We start from the raw sequence: 19,902 nt of genomic DNA on the forward strand, positions 1-19,902 counted from the left end.
TCATAAGGATAGACTCTATCCTAGGCTTTGTCCTAGGATCTACACAAAACCAAGATCACTAATTACAAAAGACTGATTACAGAAAACCTGACAGAGCATAACTTCTAGAACCATAAAGAGAGACTTTACTTCATCCTATGACCTGTTGAAATACCAAAATCTCTAGCTACATAGGACTGATTCTGTCATTCAAAACTGAGCAGAACATTTCTTGGTATCATAAAAAGACCTTGGAGTTTGTAATGAGCCTTTATGGAGCCTGTAGTTGTTCCCATGTCAGTATGCTACCAGGATGAAGAAATCCTGTATCTCTTAGGTGAAGGGAATTCCCTTTCTAATTTCCCCAACACTTTATGTGCTTATGCAAAAACAAAACAAAACAAAACAAAAACCCAACAATCCCACAAAGCCTTGCCATGCCAGCCCTCCTTTTTTTTTTTTTAATTTTCTTTCTTGTGTTTGTTATGTTGATGATTTTTTTTGCTGCTATTGTGTTTTTGTCATTCCTTTTTTGTTTGTTCATTTATTTTGTATTTGTTTTTTCCCTTTCTTCTTTTGGGGGGGGTTTTCAGGCCACACCCATTTGACGCTCAGAGGTTACTCCTGGCTATGCGCTCAGAAATCACCCCTGGCTTGGGGGGACCATATGGGACACTGGGGTATCGAACCGTGGTCCTTCCTTGGCTAGCACTTGCAAGGCAGACACCTTACCTCTAGTGCCACCTCAACGGCCCCATCCCTTTCTTCTTTTAAATTGATATTTATAGCCATTAGACGGACTCCTCCCAGTTTTTCTCTTTTCTTTTTTCCAACAAATTACAGAACTTGAATCATCTTGTTCTCCCTCATAAATTGAGGGGAAAAAATGGATGGTACCAATGGCAACCAGTTGTATGAACATTGAGTGAAAATAAAAAAATGGTCAGACTTAAACACCAAACCCAAAGTCAATGACAACAGAATCAACACCCAATCTATAGCAAGCTATATACAAAGTGAACCTGTTACACTAGCAATCCATGGGACAAAAGCGGGAGGATGGGATGCATGCTGGGAACAGGGTGGAGGGAGGACAACACTGGTGGTGGGAGTGTCCTTAATTGATTGTCACTATGTACCTTAAATTTACTGTGAAAGATTTGTAATTCACTTTGATCACAATAAAATAAAAAATAGAATTTGAGCCCTGGTACACATCCAGCACGGAATTAGTAAAGTGTGAAAGCACACATCTCAAGAGGGGAGATATTGGTGATGTGCTAAGACACCACGTACCCAGGCAATACATGCTGACACATGAGCCCAGGGAGCACATCCGTGCCCATTTATCAAGTCTTTAGAAAAAAAATGTAATGAAATAACATTATATTCAAAGATGTAAGTGTTATTTGGGGGGGGGCGCATATGGTAATGTTCAGGGGTTACTCCTGGCTCTATACTAAGGATACTCATGGTAGACTTGAGAGGCTATCTGGGGTGCTGCTGATTGAACACAGGGCCAGTCATGTGCAAGGCAAGCCCCCTTGTACTATACTCCAGGCCTTCCTTCAATTATGTAAGTTTTGTGTATACATCATTATAAATCAACATTTGTATTCACTATCAAATGAAAACAAAGACCTTTTCTAGTTTTATTTAAAATTTTAATTTGATTATTTATTACTAAATATTTTTGTTAAATATTTTTGTTTTTATTCTGTGGTTTTACTACAATTAATAATGTTTCCTCACACATAATTCCAACACCACACCCATCACCAGTATACCCATCTCCTTTGCTTCAGGACCCCAAATTAGAATATAAATTCTAGCAGTAGAAATCTCTCACTTCCACTATTTTAATTGAGACGATTTGGTTTACAACAGTTATTTCATTATTGATTTATACTTGTAATACCACCACTCAAGTTAATAACATAAAATTTAACATAGGGAAGAATTTAATCTTTTTTTACTCAAAGTGAAAAGGAACATTACATAATAAGGTGGAGGGCAAGACTGGTAATTCAGAGTTCCAAGAGCACTTTAAGGAATAAGTAAATAATTTGACATTAGAACTAACTTAAAAAAATGTGTACTTAATAAAAACTTAGAGGAAGTGACTTTATTAATAGTATAGGGACACACAACAGCATTGGAAACAAGTTATGATCACATGTTTTTCTGCTTCATGTATAATGTACGTAATTCTTTATATACATTCTTTAGTATATAAATTAACATATAATTCTTTAATAGTTATATATGCAAAATTTTGGTAAATATCAGTCCCGAGTTTTTGTGAACATCTTTTCTTAATAACAGATATATCTTTGCTTCCTATTTATTATTATTACTGTTAATTATTTTTTGCTGCATGCAAGGTAAGTGACCTACCCACTGTATTATCTTTATTGCCCTCTCTATTAACTTTTTACTGGTAAACCAAACAATATACTTTCACAACATTAACAAAAAAAGGATGTTTTCTTTAAAACAAAACTTTTATCGAATATATTCATTTTTGTAGAGCTATATCTACAGACAATTGTTTTCTGTGTGACTTTTGGGCCACACCCAGCTATGCTCAAGGCTTACTTTTGACTCTGCACTCATGAATCACTCCTATCGGGTATCAAGGGACTATATATAGTATCAAGAATTGAACCCTGGTCAGTCACATACAGAGTAAACACCCTATTCACTGTGCTAATTCTCCAGCTCCTTAAGTTATTAATATAAATAAAAATACAGTTCGGTCAAACTAACCTGGCAACAAAAATATCACACAGAAGGAAGTACATGTTAGTGTCACTATGACATTTATCAAATATTTATTCAACTCTTTGTAAGATATAAGAAAATTTCTGTGGTGATATAGCAAGCAGGCTAGGGTAACAGACATTCACATCTGAATCCTGTCTCTATGTTCTTCTCTGTGGCCTTGGGCACAAAGTTTAAATTCTCTATCCCTTAGCTTCTCATATGATCTTATATGACACAGATGTAGAATATTGCAGAAGACTGAACATCTTTGGTAGAGAGTTGTATGATAAGTCCAATACCTGAATTGGTGGTTTCAGATGGTAAAATCTGAAGTCTGACAATGATCCAGATAATGACCACTGGGATGGGTGACAGAATTAAAGATAACTAAAAATGAGCAACTGAAGGAGGCAAATCCTTGAAATTCCATCAGATGATTGCAATACATGGGATACATGTCACACACTCTCAATAAATCAATAAGATGACTAAGTGGAGGACAGCAAAGAAGAAAGGTAAAGAGAGACAAACTTCAGGGACAGGTATTTTTCTCTGACTCTAAATTAGTGATATATAAGATATAGTTACTATGAGATGAGAAAGATACCCACCCTCACATATGACCCTGAAATTCAATAGAACTCTGACTCTTTATTTTGTTTTGTTTTTTGTTGTTGTTTCTAGAACTCTGACTCTTTTGAGAAGAAAACTAAGAACTGTGACTTTAGGGGAAAAGTCATATTGCATTTCTTGGTATATTGTATACTGCAGTATGGTAAAATTTTAGGCAAGAGATTTAAGAGTTTACAATGTTTTGTTTTGTTTGTTTTGTTGGCCACACTTGGAAGTGCTCAAGGATTACTCCTGAGTCTGCACTCATAGGGGACCACCTGGGATCTCGGGGATTGAACCTGGATTGGCTGCATGCAAGGCAAGAGACCTATCCAGACCAATTTACAATCTTTTTAAAACCTTAAGTTAAACTCTTTTAAAGCAATATAGCCTATGAATCCCCCAATGTCAGTGCTGAGACTTATCTTACTAGTAGGGAGTCTTATTACAAGGAAGTCAGGTGAGTGGTGATTTTCCAGTACCATGAGTGTTTCTCATAGTTCTTGAAATGCTTAGATCCAGAAGTTGAAATTCTAGGGGATCTTTATTGAGTGAGTTGACTGTGAGTTTATGTAATATTTATATTGAAAGGATCAATAATTTTCACTTTTTCGTGTACAAAGTAGTCACACCCTAAACCGGAGTCCATCTTACCTACCTGCTATTCTAGGTCTGTTTTTAGGTCATAGGGTGTATTTTATTCTTGGAAGTTCCGTGTTTGTAGGAAATGATTGGCCTCAACACTGCTTGTCTACTTTTACTCACATGTGACACATATAACAGATAAGGGTTTAAAAGAACCATTTCCCTGCTGGCTATCTCTACAGGTCAGAAGTCTGAGAAAAAATAACCTGGAATTGAAGAAGGAGAAGCTAAGGTAGGAATTAAGAGAAACTTTTGTAAAGAAGACTAGAAAAGAGGTTTGGGGGTGAGGGAAAGAATGTATTGTGTCAATGGGAGAGTAATACCTTTTCTGATGGACATCTTTGGAGATAGTTTGAAAGGAAGGGAGAGGGTATCTTCAAGCATATGCAGTTTGCTTCTTTGTTCTGCTCTTGTTATTTCCTTTCTTCTTTTTTGTTGGATAGGATGCTGGTTGGAAGAATAAAAATCTGACAGAAAAGCTGATGCAAACAATCAGAAGCAGTGATTGTTAATATGAGAAAGAGAACATTATTAACTCCCTGATAAATTCTTTATCCTCCCTGAGGGAAAATTCATAGAAGACTTTTGACTTCTAAATTTACTGATGTTTGGTTTCTGATTGTTATTTTTTTTGGGGGGGGGTGTTTGTTGGGTACACCCAGTAGTACTCAGAGCTTACTTCTGGCTCTATATCCCAAGATCTTCTTGGTGGGCCCAGGGAACTATAAACTGGCAATTGAACCAGTATTGGCACCTGAAAGGCAAGCATATTAGTCCCTGTACAATTACTCTGACCTACTAATTGATCTTTTAACTTTGAGCAGAGGAAATTGAACTGGTTTTTGAACCACTTGCTTCTTACAGGAGTATAAAATGCAAAGAGTGATTCAAACTTTAGTAAATAGGAGGAAACCATAAGGTACAAGTCAAAGTTAATTGGATCATTTGTAAACTTTGTAGGATCGTTGTTTGTGTGGTTCATGTTGCTGTTCTGTTGATGGAGAGTGAGAAGTTGCCTGAAGCTCGAAGATTGAATAGTTTCCTATAGATTGATCCATGGTCGCCTTACTCTTTCTGAGCCAGCTTATCTGTGCTGCATATTGGACTGTTCAAAAATTCATTGAGAAAGGAGGTCTTATTTATAAAAAGATGATAGAGTGGAGTGGCAGCCATGGTCCAGTTGCAGGAGAGGAGTCAGAAGAGCGCATCTGTCCCATTTGCCAGGAGGCCTTAAAGGAGAGAGTGAGCACTGACTGTGGACACCTTTTCTGTCGAGCATGCCTGGCACAACATGTTAAGACCTCAACCTCTGAACTCTGCTGTCCTACTTGCCGGAAGCCCTGTACTGAGGGAGTTCTAGGGACAAGTTATGTCTGCCAAAATCACCTAAAGAGACTGTGCTACTTTTGTGAGGAGAGGCAACTTCTTCTGTGTGAAGAATGTAAGAAATCCCCTGATCATAATTTTCATGAAGAGCTGACCATTGAAAAGGCCATGCACCACTATAAGGTATGACAAGATGACTATATTCCCCTGCCACCACCATCCCCAAACTCCTCCCCATTCTTTGTCCACTATCTTTGCTTTTCTGTGCATATTTTGCTACTGATATAAAAATATCAATGGATTAATATGCATGAAAGGGGATACACTTCCTGTGATACCTAGAAAGTTTGAGCTACTCTCACTTTGCTCATCTACAGGATGAAGAAGTTAGACTAGAGAATATAGAACATTTTCGCTCTTGGGACTGGAACAATAGTACAATGGGTAAGGCACTTGTCTCATATACAGCCAATGTGGGTTCAATCCCGGGCATTCCATATTGTCCCCCAAGTTCTGCCAGCATAGTCCGGAGCATAGCCAGCAGCGGTCAAATACCAAATTGGAACACACACACACACACACACACACACACACACACACACACACCACTCCTCAGTTCTGACTATATATTTCCTCTGGTAAAGAATACTAGAAACTTGGCTGGAAGTATTGAGTTGCATACATGTTAATAATTATCCTGCAGGGGTGGGGAAAATAATTGGAACATAAGCAAGCTCAAAGGTGCTGCTGGGTCTGAGCTTTAATTTGTCACCTGACCAATTGTCATAGGGTGTGGTCCTAGGTCCTTTTGAACACTTCTTGGCCTCCCATAAGCCATTTCTTGGCCTTCTGCAAAAATATTCTGCAAATATATTGAAACCTTGAAATTAGTACATGAATTTTCTTCTCTTCCTTTTTCATATCTTGTGTTTTGTTTCCTTCTTTTCTTTCTACATTGATACTTCATAACCTAGTAAAACTAAGTTTTTGTCATAAAAGACATGTCTTAGTAAGACATTCAGACAATACTACCTATGAAGTCAGAATTAAAAAATTTTCTTTGTCCCCAGGTAACCATTGTGAATTTTTTGTTTTCATTGTATTTCCAGAAAAGTGTGTGCATGTTAATTCATTATTTAAAACACACACAAACACACACCTCAGGAGCCTATTTATTATTCTTTAAATAATTTTGATCATCTAAAATACAATTTGGAAATTTTACCATTTATATGTATATATATTTTGTAAATTATTTTCAACAACTGCACTCAGGTGTTGTAAATACACTTATATGAATTCCAAGTTACAGTTTTTCCTGTCATGTTCATTGAATAACACATTGCTCTCCCACTATTTGCATGCCAACTTCCTAATAGTACATATAACCATATTTATTAATTTTGTTGACCATTCTGCTTGTATTTTGTGCCAAATTCTGTTTGTACTTTATACATTCTGCTTGTACTTTGCACTAAATAATTTTAAACATTGAAATATATACATATTTAATTTTAACATATATTTTATTTTACAATTTGAAGTATCATAATTTACAATACTGTTAATGACAGTATTTTATGCATGCAACATCACAACACCACACCCTCCAACAGAGTGGTCACCTGCCTTCACTATTCTCCCAGGGTCTTCTCTCATTCAATCTGTTACCCCACCAGTGGTCAACTCAATTCTGTAGACAAGTTCTATTGTCTCTGATCATATATTATTACCAATATATGAGTCTTTCTTTCATTTAAATTTTTATTTCAGGTAATATGATTTACAAAACTTTTAATGATAGGGTTTCATACATAAAGCATTCAAGTGCCACATTCTGTATCTGGGTGTCAGTTTTCCTCAACGACCGTTCTGGTGTTCTCCATTCTCCTACACCCTCTTCCCATATGGAAAGCTTCCTACTGAAGACCAGTTCTTAGTTTCTGTTTCCTATAAGTTTTTATTATTCCCATGCTATGTTTCATTATATCCTGCACATGAGAGATCATTCTGTGTCAGTTGTATCCTTCTGACTAAGTTCACTGAATATGATCAAGTCTCAGTAAATTGCATGTTTCTTATTTTTCTTCAACAGAGTAGTATTCCATTGTACAATAGTTTCTTTATCCATCATCTGTTTTTGGACACTTGGATGGCTTATAGATTTCAGCTACTCTGAATAATGCCGCAATAAACCTAGGAGAGGAAATGTCTTTTCTAAACAGGGTTCTGGGCCCTTTCAGTAGATGCCAAGAAGTGGAATTGCTGTATCATATTGAATGCTCAATTCTTAGGTTCTTGAGTAGTGCTCATATTGTTTTCCCAACAAACTGGACTATCCACATTCCTCCCAGCAGGGAGGGAATGGGGACTCTTTCTCCCACACATTTGCACCATTTTCATTCTTTGTGATTTGTGCCAATTTTTCTCTGCTATAAGATTTCATCATTGATTTGATTTGTATTTTCCTGATGATAAGTGATGCAGAGCATTTTTTTCATATACCTTTTGGCCATTTGTATATACTTTTGGGTGCTCAAAGCTTACTTTTGGCTCTGTGCTCAGACATCACTCCTGATAAGGATCATGGAGTACTAGGGATAGAACTCATGCAAGGCAAGCAATCTGCCCACTGTACTATGGCTCTGATTCCTACATTTAAAAAAGTCAGCTCTTCACACCCATTTTTTATTGAATTTGTATTGAATTTGTCAATTTTTTCTTACAAACTTTATTCGTACTTTATATATCTTGGACATCCAGGTTACATTTTTTATATTCTACCTGTAAGTGATTCCATTCTGTGCATATCTTTCCTAATGACTGACTTCACTCAGCAAAACCATTTAAAAATCATTTCTTCATTTAAGCACTGTGGTTACAAAATTGTTCATAGTTAGGTTTCAGTCATCGAATGTACATCACCCTTCACCAGTGTAACTTTTCCACAACCAATGCTCCCCATCTCCTTCCATCCCGTCTATATTTAGGACAGGTATTTTATTTATCTTTCTCACTATCACTTTTATGGTAGTCATTAGTGTAGTTAGTTATTTTTCTAACTATGCTCACCACTATTTATGGTCAGCTTCATATCATCAGCATGATATCCTTTAGTTTTATCTATGTAGTGGCAAATTCTTTGTAATGTATTTTATTAATTTTTAAAAATATTTTTATTTAAATGCCATGGTTTACAAAGTTATTCATAATACAGTTTTTTCCGGTATTCAGTCCCATCACTGTTATCATCTTCTCTCCACCAATGCCCCCAATTTACAATGTATTTTAATATCAAGCAGGTCTTAGAATTTACAGAACATGAAGAATTTTTTTTTTTTTTTTTTTTTTTTTTTTTTTTTTTTTTGGTTTTTGGGCCACACCCGGTAACGCTCAGGGGTTACTCCTGGCTATGCGCTCAGAAGTCGCTCCTGGCTTGGGGGACCATATGGGACGCCGGGGGATCGAACCGCGGTCCGTCTCCTAGGCTAGCGCAGGTAAGGCAGGCACCTTACCTCCAGCGCCACCGCCCGGCCCCACATGAAGAATTTTTAATGAATCATATATATATTGATTTTTGTCAATTATTACCAATTTTAGCATGTATCATCAATCTTCCTCTTGCCTTCTAAAACCAGTTAGTATCTGACTGGATAGTAAATTGACATACATTCACCATGGTGTCTTTTGATTCAACAACAAATAATGAATCACCAAAAGTCTTAGTCTGATGCTTAACATTTTAGGGGCACCCTGTAAGTGTTTGGGGGATACATTTGGTGTAATGCTGGGAGTTGGATCCTCAGCATCCCATACAGTTTTTCAAGCATGCCAGGAGTGATTTTTGAGAGCAGAGCTAAGAGTAAACCCTGAGCACCACTTGGTATGGTCCAAAACCAAAAATCAACCAACCAGGGGCCGGGCGGTGGCGCTGGAGGTAAGGTGCCTGCCTTACCTGCGCTAGCCTAGGAGACGGACCGCGGTTCGATCCCCCGGCGTCCCATATGGTCCCCCAAGCCAGGAGCGACTTCTGAGCGCATAGCCAGGAGTAACCCCTGAGCATCACAGGGTGTGGCCCAAAAACCAAAAAAAATAAAAAATAAAAAATCAACCAACCAACCAAAAAAAAAATACACATGAGTGTAAAACTGAAACAAATTGCAATGATATATGTATATTTAAGAAAGATAAATAAGTCCATGTCATGTGTAAAGAGAAAAAACAAAAAAGTATAATATGCCAGGAATACAAAGATAAACTATACAGGGCAATGTCTACTTGCAATAGTTTTCAAATGACTAAGAAATATATAAATATATAAATAAATATATAAATATAAATATATAAATAAAATAAATTGTAAGTGCTTTGGAAGAGTGCCATATTCAGCAGTGTTCAGGACTTACTCTTGGCTCTGTGCTCAAGAATCATACCTGGAAGTGCTTGGGCACCCTTATGTGGTACCAGGTATGAAACTGGGGTTTACAGCATGCAAGGTAGATATAACACCCGTCTGCTATATCTCAGGCCATTTTATTTTGTTTTTGGAAATGTTTGAGAGTTGGGGTTTTTTTGGTGTGTATATATATGTTGCTGTGGGGATTGCAGTGGGGGGAATAGTTGGAAACTATTCCTAGCTCTGTACCCAGAATTTGTTCTTGGCAGTGCTCTGGGGATTATATGATTATTATTATTAACTATAAATTTTGTGGTTTACTTGGGAAAAAAGCAGGATAGCAGATGTGTCATTAAGGTTTTTTCTTTATGTCTCTAAAAAGATATTAACTTACCTTTATCTAAACTTTATATTAAAGATAAATATATATAACTGTAATAAATTCCATAAAATTGAATTTCTTTCCTATGTTCTTCCCTTTGCTACTGTGCAATATCTGAAATGTGCACATTTGGCTGCAGTGGATTTATTAGGGTCATTAGAGTTCTTAAGTATGAACAATTTTGTAACTACAGTGCTTAAAGATTTTATTAAAATATCTTAAACCATGAATTACAATACTATAATACAATACAATAATATAGTCACATGGATATAAGTTTTCAACAGCACATTAACCACCTAAGTGTCAGCATCCCCCTATTAATGTCCTCCCACCCTGCCATCCCACCTCTTCTTGGCAATCTAAGTTTTGTAGACTAACTCTCAGTCAATAGACTGAGTAATAACCACTAGCCATTTTAATTACCTTACTATATATTTTTATATTCTGCTTAGAAGAGAGATAACTCTATATTTGTTTCTCTCACAATAACTTCACTTAGTATATGCCCTCTAGTCTAAAATTATTTTTCATTTATTTATAGTGTTATGTTTATACTTAGTTTTTAATCCATCTAGAATCTATCTAAAATCTCCACATTGATTTTTATGGTAATCTAACCTTACATTTTTCTCTTATTACAAGTCATTTAACACCATCTTTTACTGATTCTGACCCTCTTTCATTGGTTACGTACTACTTTGGATTTTAAAGTTCGTTGTAAATATGGGTCTGTCCCTGAATGTTTTTTTTTTCTCTTATTTTTTTGTTCCTATGCCAAAAAAAGTTTCATCATTTATCTTTTAAAGGCTTTTATCTAGCGGGGGAAATATATTTTAACAAACTTAACAAAAAACTAAATGACTGAGGGTAAAGCACATATCTTCTTTTTTTTTAAGTCCTCTTCCAGCCCTCTCAATGCATCCTTTTCTTCTTTTTTATAAAATCTTTATTTAAGCACTATGAGTACAAGCATGATTGTAATTGGCTTTCAGTCATAATCAGAACAAACCTCCCCCTTCACCAGTGCAACGTTCTCACCGCCAATGCCCCCCCCCCTCCTTCCTTCTTCACCCCTGTCTCTATTTGAGACAGGCATTCTACTTCTCTCACTCATTAAGATTGTTGGTGGTGGTGGGAATGTTGCACTGGTGAAGGGGGGGGGGTATTCTGTTTATGATTGAAACCCAAGTACAAACATGCTTGTAATCATGGTGCTTAAATATTTATATATATATATAAAGAAAAATGATTGTCATGATAGTTGTTAGTGTAGTATTTATGTAACTGCACACACCACCCTTTGTGAGCTGGTCCTTCTGGCCCTCATCTCTATTGTCTCTGGGCGTTATTACAATAATGGGTATTTTTTGTTTGTTTTCAAAAAATACAGATGAGTGAGATTATTCTGTATCTCACTTCCTCTGACTTATTTCACTCAGCATAATAGATTCCATTATACTTCCATGTATAGAAAAATTTCATGACTTCATCTCTCCTGATGACTGCACAATATTCCATTGTGTATATGTACCACAGCTTTTTCAACCATTCATCTTGGTTGTTTTTAGATTCTGGCTATTGTAAATAGTGCTTCAATGAATATAGGTATGAGGAAGGGATTTTTGAATTGTATTTTTGTGTTGCTAGAGTATATCCCTAGGAATGGTATAGCTGTATCATATGGGAGCTCAATTTCCAGTTTTTTGAGGAATCTCCATGTTGTTTTTCATAAAGGCTGGACTAGATGGTATTCCCACCAGCAGTGAATAAGAGTTCCTTTCTCTCTACATCTTAAAGCACATATCTTGCATGTGGGAGATCCTGGGTTAAATTATGGCCACTCCTCCTTTCCCTGCCCCCACTACTTTCCTCCACTGTTCTCCACCCCCACCCCACTACCTTCCACTACCCACGGCTAGCACTCCTGGATGTGGGCCCACAACTAACAACAGCAATCACAACAAATACAAACAAGAAAAATGTTTTAAGCCTTTCTTCTTTCTTCCACTGTTTCACTGAAAGTCTGTTGGATATCAGTAAATATTTTAAAGAGAGTTAGTAATCACACAGACACTGTTTTAAAATTTAGAGAGGTTAGGACCAGAGTGATAGCACAGTGATAGAGCATACCTTGCATACAGCCAACCCAGTTCAATCCCGAACATTCCATATCGTCTCTCAAGCCTGCCAAAAGTAATTCATGAGCAGAGTAGGAGTAACTCTTGAGCACTACAGAGCATGGCCCAAAATTAAAAGAAAAATTTAGAGAGGCCATATATCTACACAAGCTGTGAGTTTGCCTCTATTAAAGGATTCATATTCATCTCAGCCATGTCAGCAGTTTGTTGATAACAGAGGCATTGAATCTTCTACCTAGTCAATATCTTTCCATTAACTCTGAGTGTGAAACAATAAGAATTGCCAGTGATCGTAGGTGCAAGGAGAAAAGTACCCTAAAGCCAAATATAAAGTTACTATGTCATTTTTGTTGATAATAGTTAAAAAAAAACTACTGTGGTTCTCCTTTTATGGGTGCATTGCTATCATTCTCATATTCTTAGAATCAGAACATTTCAAAACTGTCCCGTTTTAAGAATTTATTTTAGTCTCCTCCTAAGACTGACTGTGTCTCCTTGAGTTCTTTTTAGCCGTTTCTACATTGAAATCCAGACTACATTAATGCATATTCATTGTCTCTAGGAACGATTCAATCGCATGATCAAGAAGTTAAAAAAGACCATCAGAAATTTCAAACGTAGGACTCTGAAAGAAAAGAACAAGAAATGTCATGCTATGCAGGTTGTATATAAAGACTAAATCTCTGAGTATTACAGCATTTTTAATGTGTCATTAGGCCATTTCTCTTCCTGGACTGGTTGAGGATTGGGGATCAGGGTTTTAGACGGTGAAAACCTAAGTTCCAAATTCAATCTTGGAATTTTCTGGCTGAGTAATCAGAGGCAAATCAAGACCTTTGGTCTGATATATGCTTTAAAAGTTCAATAAAAGCCACTCCTGTTCCACCTGGTTCCCAGTGATGATAACAGAGGATGATAACAAAGTTCATCTAATGACTGTTCATATGCAACCTGTAGGTTGCCACTTCCATCTTCGAGGGTATAAATTTCTTTCTTTTTCTCACTTTGTTGTGATATCTATTACCACCTATGACCTGAAAAGGGTTAAAATGGAGGAATAGTTGAGTGATGTGTGTGTGTGTGTGTGTGTGTGTGTGAGAGAGAGAGAGAGAGAGAGAGAGAGAGAGAGATAGAATTATGATATTTAATGGAAAGTAGGGTGGGGAGGAAAGGTCCTGCCTATGACATGGCATATCAGAGGCAATACCTCTGAAGAGGATTAAAGAATATCACACATAGAAGAGAATTACACATAGAATATTAAAGAATATCATACTCACTCTGTATATTCAGAAACAGAAGGGCCAGGAGGAAGTTGACTAAACTTAAATATTAGGATGTGTCTTCTTTGATAACAGGTAAATTGTTGCACTTTTTTTGTTGAATATTGAACAGGAGAGCCCAAACCGAAGCAAGAGACAGCTTGATGACTTTTTTCAGAAGCACCAAGATCAGCTGGAGGACAGCCCAGCAGAAGGGCCAAGAATCCTTGATACAGCCAACAGCATGATGACTACACTGCAGAAGATGGTCAAGGAAATGGATATGAGCAAGCTAAAAGTATGTACCCCAAGACACCTCCCAAAGGCAATAGACAGTGTAGACAGTCTCCTTTTAGTATCCTTATGGAATACCTCTTTTTAAGAGAAAGAGGTTTGTCCCAGGCATGCAATGGTGGCTTGTACATGGTCACATAATGCTGCTACAGAAGGGGTGTAAAAGAGATGCGTGCCATTTCCTCCTCTTCTCAAGGCAGAGTAGCATCTCGCACGGGTAGGGAAGGAAATTTGGAAGTAACAGAAACTTCAGAACTAATCAGAGTCTCCTCTACTTCTCTCCTAGGATGTGAAGAACTTATTACATAGGTATGAACCAACCCCTTCCCTTCTCACATATGTATGTATATACCTGAGGACTCACAAAAAATAGACATGTACATGGATCTTATTTAAAATCAAAAAGCTTAAATAGTATGTTAACAAAGTGACAATTAACCACTGATATATTTTGTTCATCTTCCTGTTACATGACCCAAATTATCCATATTCAACAGAAATACTAAAGGGTGGTTTTGTTGTGTATGTAAACATGTTTACATACACAAAAGGGTTTCTTTGTTTCTAGGAGTGATTTACTTATTGCCAAGTTGAAGATAAAGAAAACATGAATCACTTAATCAGCCATCCTCAACAACTCTGATTTATTGATGGGCCACATCCTTTCAGTTTCATTTCAAAATTTTAGCACTTTTCCCAGTATTTACAGCCTTTTTAAAAATATAATAAATTATTTAATTGAACCACCATGATATATACATTTCCAAAGTTGTTCATGATTGAGTTGCAGTCATACAATATCCAACACCCGTCCCTTCCACCAATATCCACAGTTTTCCTGACTCACCCACCCTACTCTCTCCCCTGCCTGCCTCTTTGGAAGACATTTTCTTCTTTTCTTTTCTTTTCTTTTCTTTTCTTTCTTTCTTTCTTTCTTTCTTTCTTTCTTTCTTTCTTTCTTTCTTTCTTTCTTTCTTTCTTTCTTTCTTTCTTTCTTTCTTTCTTTCTTTCTTTCTTTCTTTCTTTCTTTCTTTCTTTCTTTCTTTCTTTCTTTCTTTCTTTCTTTCTTTCTTTCTTTCTTTTTTTTTTTTTTTTTTTTTTTTTTTTTGGTTTTTGGGCCACACCCGGTAACGCTCAGGGGTTACTCCTGGCTATGCGCTCAGAAGTCGCTCCTGGCTTGGGGGACCATATGGGACGCCGGGGGATCGAACCGCGGTCCGTCTCCTAGGCTAGCGCAGGTAAGGCAGGCACCTTACCTCCAGCGCCACCGCCCGGCCCTCTTTCTTTCTTCTTTCTTTTTCTTTCTTTTCTTTCTTTCTTTCTTCTTTCTTTCTTTCTTTCTCTCTTTTCTTTCTTTCTTTCTTCTTTCTTTCTTTCTTCTTTCTTTCTTTCTTTCTTTTTCTTTCTTTTCTTTCTTTTCTTTCTTTCTTTCTTTCTTTCTTTCTTTCTTTCTTTCTTTCTTTCTTTCTTTCTTTCTTTCTTTCTTTCTTTCTTTCTTTCTTTCTTTCTTTCTTTCTTCCTTCTTTCCCTCCCTTCCTCCCTCCCTCCCTCCCCTCTTCCTCCCTTCCTCCCCCCCTCCCCCTCGACCTCCCTCCCTCCCTCCCTTCCTCCCTTCCTTCCTTCCTTCCTTCCTTCCTTCCTTCCTTCCTTCCTTCCTTCCTTCCTTCCTTTTTTTTTGTTTTGTTTTTGGGCCATACCCAGTGATGAACAGGGGGCTACTCTTGGCTATACATTCAAATTGCTCCTGGCTGGGGCACTATATGGGACATTAGGGATCAAACCCAGGTCCATCCTGGGTCAGCTGTGTGCAAGGCAAATGCCCTACCACTGTGCTATCACTCTGGCCCCAGACGTTTTCTTCTTTCTCTCTTTTCATCCATTATTCTGTTTAGACACTGTGGTTGGCAGTATTGTTATTGAAAGGGTATTTGTTTATTCCTGTGCCATAAGTTTTCCTTCATCATGTTATTTTCCGTGATATATTTTTCTTCTGCAAAATTTCCTATTCAGATTTAGGAGCTATCTGCTCTTTCTTAGTAAGAATCATCTCAATGTCAGAGGTGAGTCGGGCCGTACGCACACTGATTCCTGCCGGTTTCTGCTGGGAGTCAGAAGTGCACAGAAGCCATCTTGGGCCATACTGTTACCAGCTGCCTGAGATCGAATTTCATCAGCGTTCCTGCCGGTGGTCTTGCCTGCTTCAGAGATGGGTTGGGCCATATACACACTGATTCCTGCTGGTTTCTGCTGGGTGTCAGAGGCGTTGGGCGGTCATCTTGGGCCTTGCTGTTCCCAGCAGCCTGAGATTGAATTTCTTCAGCATCCTTACTAGCGGACTTGCCAATGAATACCACCACAACACGTAGAAAAACCCACAATACAAGTGTAACAATGGGGAAACAACGCAGGCCAACACCAGGCAATGAAAATGAAGAAGGCAATTCTGAAGACCCAAAAACGGCCAACCACCTAGTTAGTCTCTCAGATATGGAGTTCAAAGTAGAAATAAGGAGGATGTTCACAGAACTCAAAGAAAGCATAGAAGAGAACACTAATAAAAATCAAGAGAATATGAAGATAGAAATCAGAAAACTCCAAACTGAAATATCAAGTCAAATAACAGGCCTGAAAAACTCAGTAGATGAATTTAATGACAAAAGCTCTCCAGCAGAGTAACAGCAGCTGAGGTTAGAATTAGTGTGCTGGAAGATGAGATGCATAACAACTCCATACAGCAGAAGAGACTGGAAAAAAGCCTTAAAGCAAATGATCAGACAATGGAAAAATTACTCAAAGAATGTGAACAGATAAAAATAGAAGTCTTTGATAAGCTCAACAGAAACAACTTAAGAATCATTGGAGTTCCAGAGACCCAGGAAGAAAATCATCAGGAAGAATCAATGGTCAAGAACATTATTAAAGAGAAACTATCAGAGCTAAAGAATCATCTCAATGTGGCAGGAATAACTCATGTATGGGTGAATAGGCCCATTTAAATTTTATGGCACATCTTAGGTATTTCATTCACCTGGATTTGCTCAATGACCAGAGAATAAATATTCAGCATTGCTCTCTACATTTTTAGGCATGTGCACTAAAAATTACACATTCTTTTTGGTCCAACTATCTTGTGTCCAGTACCACTGGCCTGGGTGCACCTACCAACACCACCTTTGTAATGCCAGAAGACACACACTGCTTCTGCAGAATGATATCCTTCAGACTTTAATGGCTCTTCAGAAATGCCTGCACTTGATGACCTGAGGTGTTTCCCAAGTGTTTTTAAAGTAAACATGAAGGTTTGAGCCTCCATACTTGCATTACTTTGTCAGCTTTTCTGGGTCTAGTGAATAGCACACCAAATCACAGAAGAGGAATTTGTTTTCTAATTTCTTAAAATGTACAGTCAAGTGATTATTACCTGGGTTGTTTCTTCCTTCCCGATGAACACTTGCAAAGCTTTAAACTTTCCTATTAATAGCACTTTTGCTGTGCCCCACAAATTCTGATCACTCATGTCCTAGTTCTTATTTCTTTCCAGTAGTCTTGATGACCTCTCTGACCCACTAATAATTCAACCAGTAGTGCGCTTTTTAATTTTTTAGTTGTTAAAGTTACTTTTCCATTTGTTTGTAATTCAGTTCCATATCTAATTTGTCATGATCTGAAAAGATAATCAATACAATTTTTTATCCTCTTGATTTTATGGAGGTATGTTTTTGGCCCTGATGTGGTCTACCTTGGAAAATGTCCCATGTATATTAGAGAAAAATGTATATTTGGCCTTTAGGTGATGAATATATATAAACTCACTCTTTTTTTTTTAATTTTGGGCCACACCCAGTGACATTCAGGGGTTACTCCTGACTATGCACACAGAAATCACTCCTGGTTTTGAGTCTGTAACATTTGTGAGCTGTTGTCCATCTGTGAAGCTATATATACTTCCTTCAAACCTGAAATTGTGTCTGGCTGGGTGTAGTATTCTAGGTGAAGCATTCATTTTGTTGATTTTTGTCACTGTATCACACCACTACTCTCTGGCCTTGAGGGTTTCTTGTGACAGGTCTGCTGAAATTTTTTTTTTCTGTAAATCTTAAAGATGCTCCTTTAAATGTAATTTTCCTTTATAATCTTGCTGCTTTCAGTATCCTATCCCTATCTCTGAGATTTCTCATTGTAACTACGATGTGTCTTGGGGTACTTTTCTTCAGATCTCTTTTAGCTGGTACTCTTAGGGCATGCAGGATTTGGTTGTATGCCATCTCTAGCTCTGTGAGTTTCTCTGTAATGATGTCCTTGACTGTCGATTCTTCCTGGGAATTATTTTTCTGGGTCTCTGGGACTCCAATGATTCTTATGTTGTTTCTGTTGAGTTTATATCAAAGACTTCTATTTTCATCTGTTCACATTCTTTGAGTAATTTTTCCATTGTCTGATATCATTTGCTTTAACGTTCTTTTTTCAATCTCTTCTGCTGTATGGAGTTGTTTTGCATCTCATCTTTCATCTCACTGATTCTGTCCTCAGCTGCTGTTACTCTATTGGAGAAGCTTTCCATTGAGGTTTTCATTTCATCTCACTGAGTTTTTTAGTCCTGTTATTTCAATTTGGAGTTTTTTGATTTCTATCTTTGCTGTCTGTTCAGCTCAAGCTATCCTTTCTTTGAGTTCTATGAACATCCTCCATCTAAACTCCTTATCTGAGAGGTTAACTAGGTGGTTGATACTTTTTTTGGTAATCAGAGCTTCAATCTTCATTCTTCATGCATGATATTGTCCTGCCTTGTTTCCCCATTGACACACTTGTATCATTGATATTACTACATGTTGTGGTGGGATTTATGGGCTAGCGAATGCACATGGCCACACTCCTCTGGCTCCACCTTCATGGGTGGGGTCAGCTACCTTATGCAGATACCTGAAGAGATTTTGTCCAGTTGGGCCTTCTTGGCTTGTGGTGGGCCCTGAAGAGATTATGTCTGCTGGGGCCTTTCTTGGCTGCCTCGCGCAGAAAAGGGGAAACCAGACAGGGAGCAAAGCAGGAAACCAGGGAAAGAGCAAAGCAGTGTCCTTTTATCTTTTTTGTGCCCCATGGAAGGAATCAGGCTCTGAGATTTTTTTATCTGTGAAGCTGTTTATTGAAATCTGAATGGGAATCTGGCTAGTGAAGCATTCATTTCACTTAGATTTTTTTTTTTTTTTACTATATACAACTACTGCCTTCATGCCTAGTGGTTGCCTTAGGTAAATCTGTAAATCTTAAGGTCACTCTTTTATATATGATTCCCTTTTCTGATATTTCTTCTATCTATATCTATAGTTTTCATCATTGTCACTATGATGTGCCTTGGGGTATTTTTATTTGGATCTATTTTAGCATGTATCCAGATGTGGATACATGCTCTCTCCAGTTCTGGAATTTCTCAGCAATGGTATCTTTGACTGTTGTTTCTTCATAGGGTTTGTCTTTATAATCCTCTAGGATGCTGATAATTCTTATATTTTTCCTCTTGAATTAATCCCAAAGTTCTCTTGTCAACTACTTACTTATATTAAGATTCTTTTCCATCTTCTCTTATTATCTGGAGGTGTTGTGCAGCTCATCATCTATCTCACTGATACAATCTTCAGCCACTGTTACTCTGTTGGTGATGCCTTCCAGTGAGTTTTTAATTTATTTTTTTCCACTCTGTTTCTCATTTAATGGGAAAAGGTTTGTATATTTTCTTTTTTATTAATATAATTATTTAAACACCTTGATTACAAATATGATTTTAGTTGGGTTGGGGCCGGCGCGGTGGCGCTAGAGGTAAGGTGTGTCTGCCTTGCCTGTGCTAGCCTAGGACGCACCACGGTTCGATCCCCTGGCATCCCATATGGTCCCCCTAGCCAGGAGCGACTTCTGAGTGCATAGCCAGGAGTAACCCCTGAGCGTAACCGGGTGTGGCCCCCCCAAAAAAAAACCCAAATATGATTGTAGTAGGGTTTTAGTCATGTAAAGAACACCCCCCTTCACCAGTGCAACATTCCCATCAACAATTTGGAACATTGGTGAGTTTTTAATTTCATCTACCAAGTGTTTTGGTTCTGTAATTTC

The 19,902-nt window shown here is 37.6% G+C and overlaps 2 protein-coding genes across 2 annotated transcripts in view; both read left to right on the forward strand.

Moving 5' to 3' along the window:
• Positions 1 to 19,902, forward strand: part of PRR3 (proline rich 3) — a 641,937-nt gene that overhangs the window by 66,961 nt on the left and 555,074 nt on the right. The gene's annotated exons all lie outside the window — the stretch shown is intronic.
• Positions 5,152 to 15,819, forward strand: TRIM40 (tripartite motif containing 40). The gene is made up of 4 exons (XM_049764765.1): positions 5,152 to 5,511; positions 12,810 to 12,908; positions 13,643 to 13,807; positions 15,814 to 15,819. Exons 1-4 carry the CDS (start codon positions 5,152 to 5,154, stop codon positions 15,817 to 15,819), a joined length of 630 nt encoding a protein of 209 aa, XP_049620722.1.

This window comes from Suncus etruscus, chromosome 18, assembly GCF_024139225.1.
Source record: "Suncus etruscus isolate mSunEtr1 chromosome 18, mSunEtr1.pri.cur, whole genome shotgun sequence".
NCBI classification, from domain to species: domain Eukaryota; kingdom Metazoa; phylum Chordata; class Mammalia; order Eulipotyphla; family Soricidae; genus Suncus; species Suncus etruscus.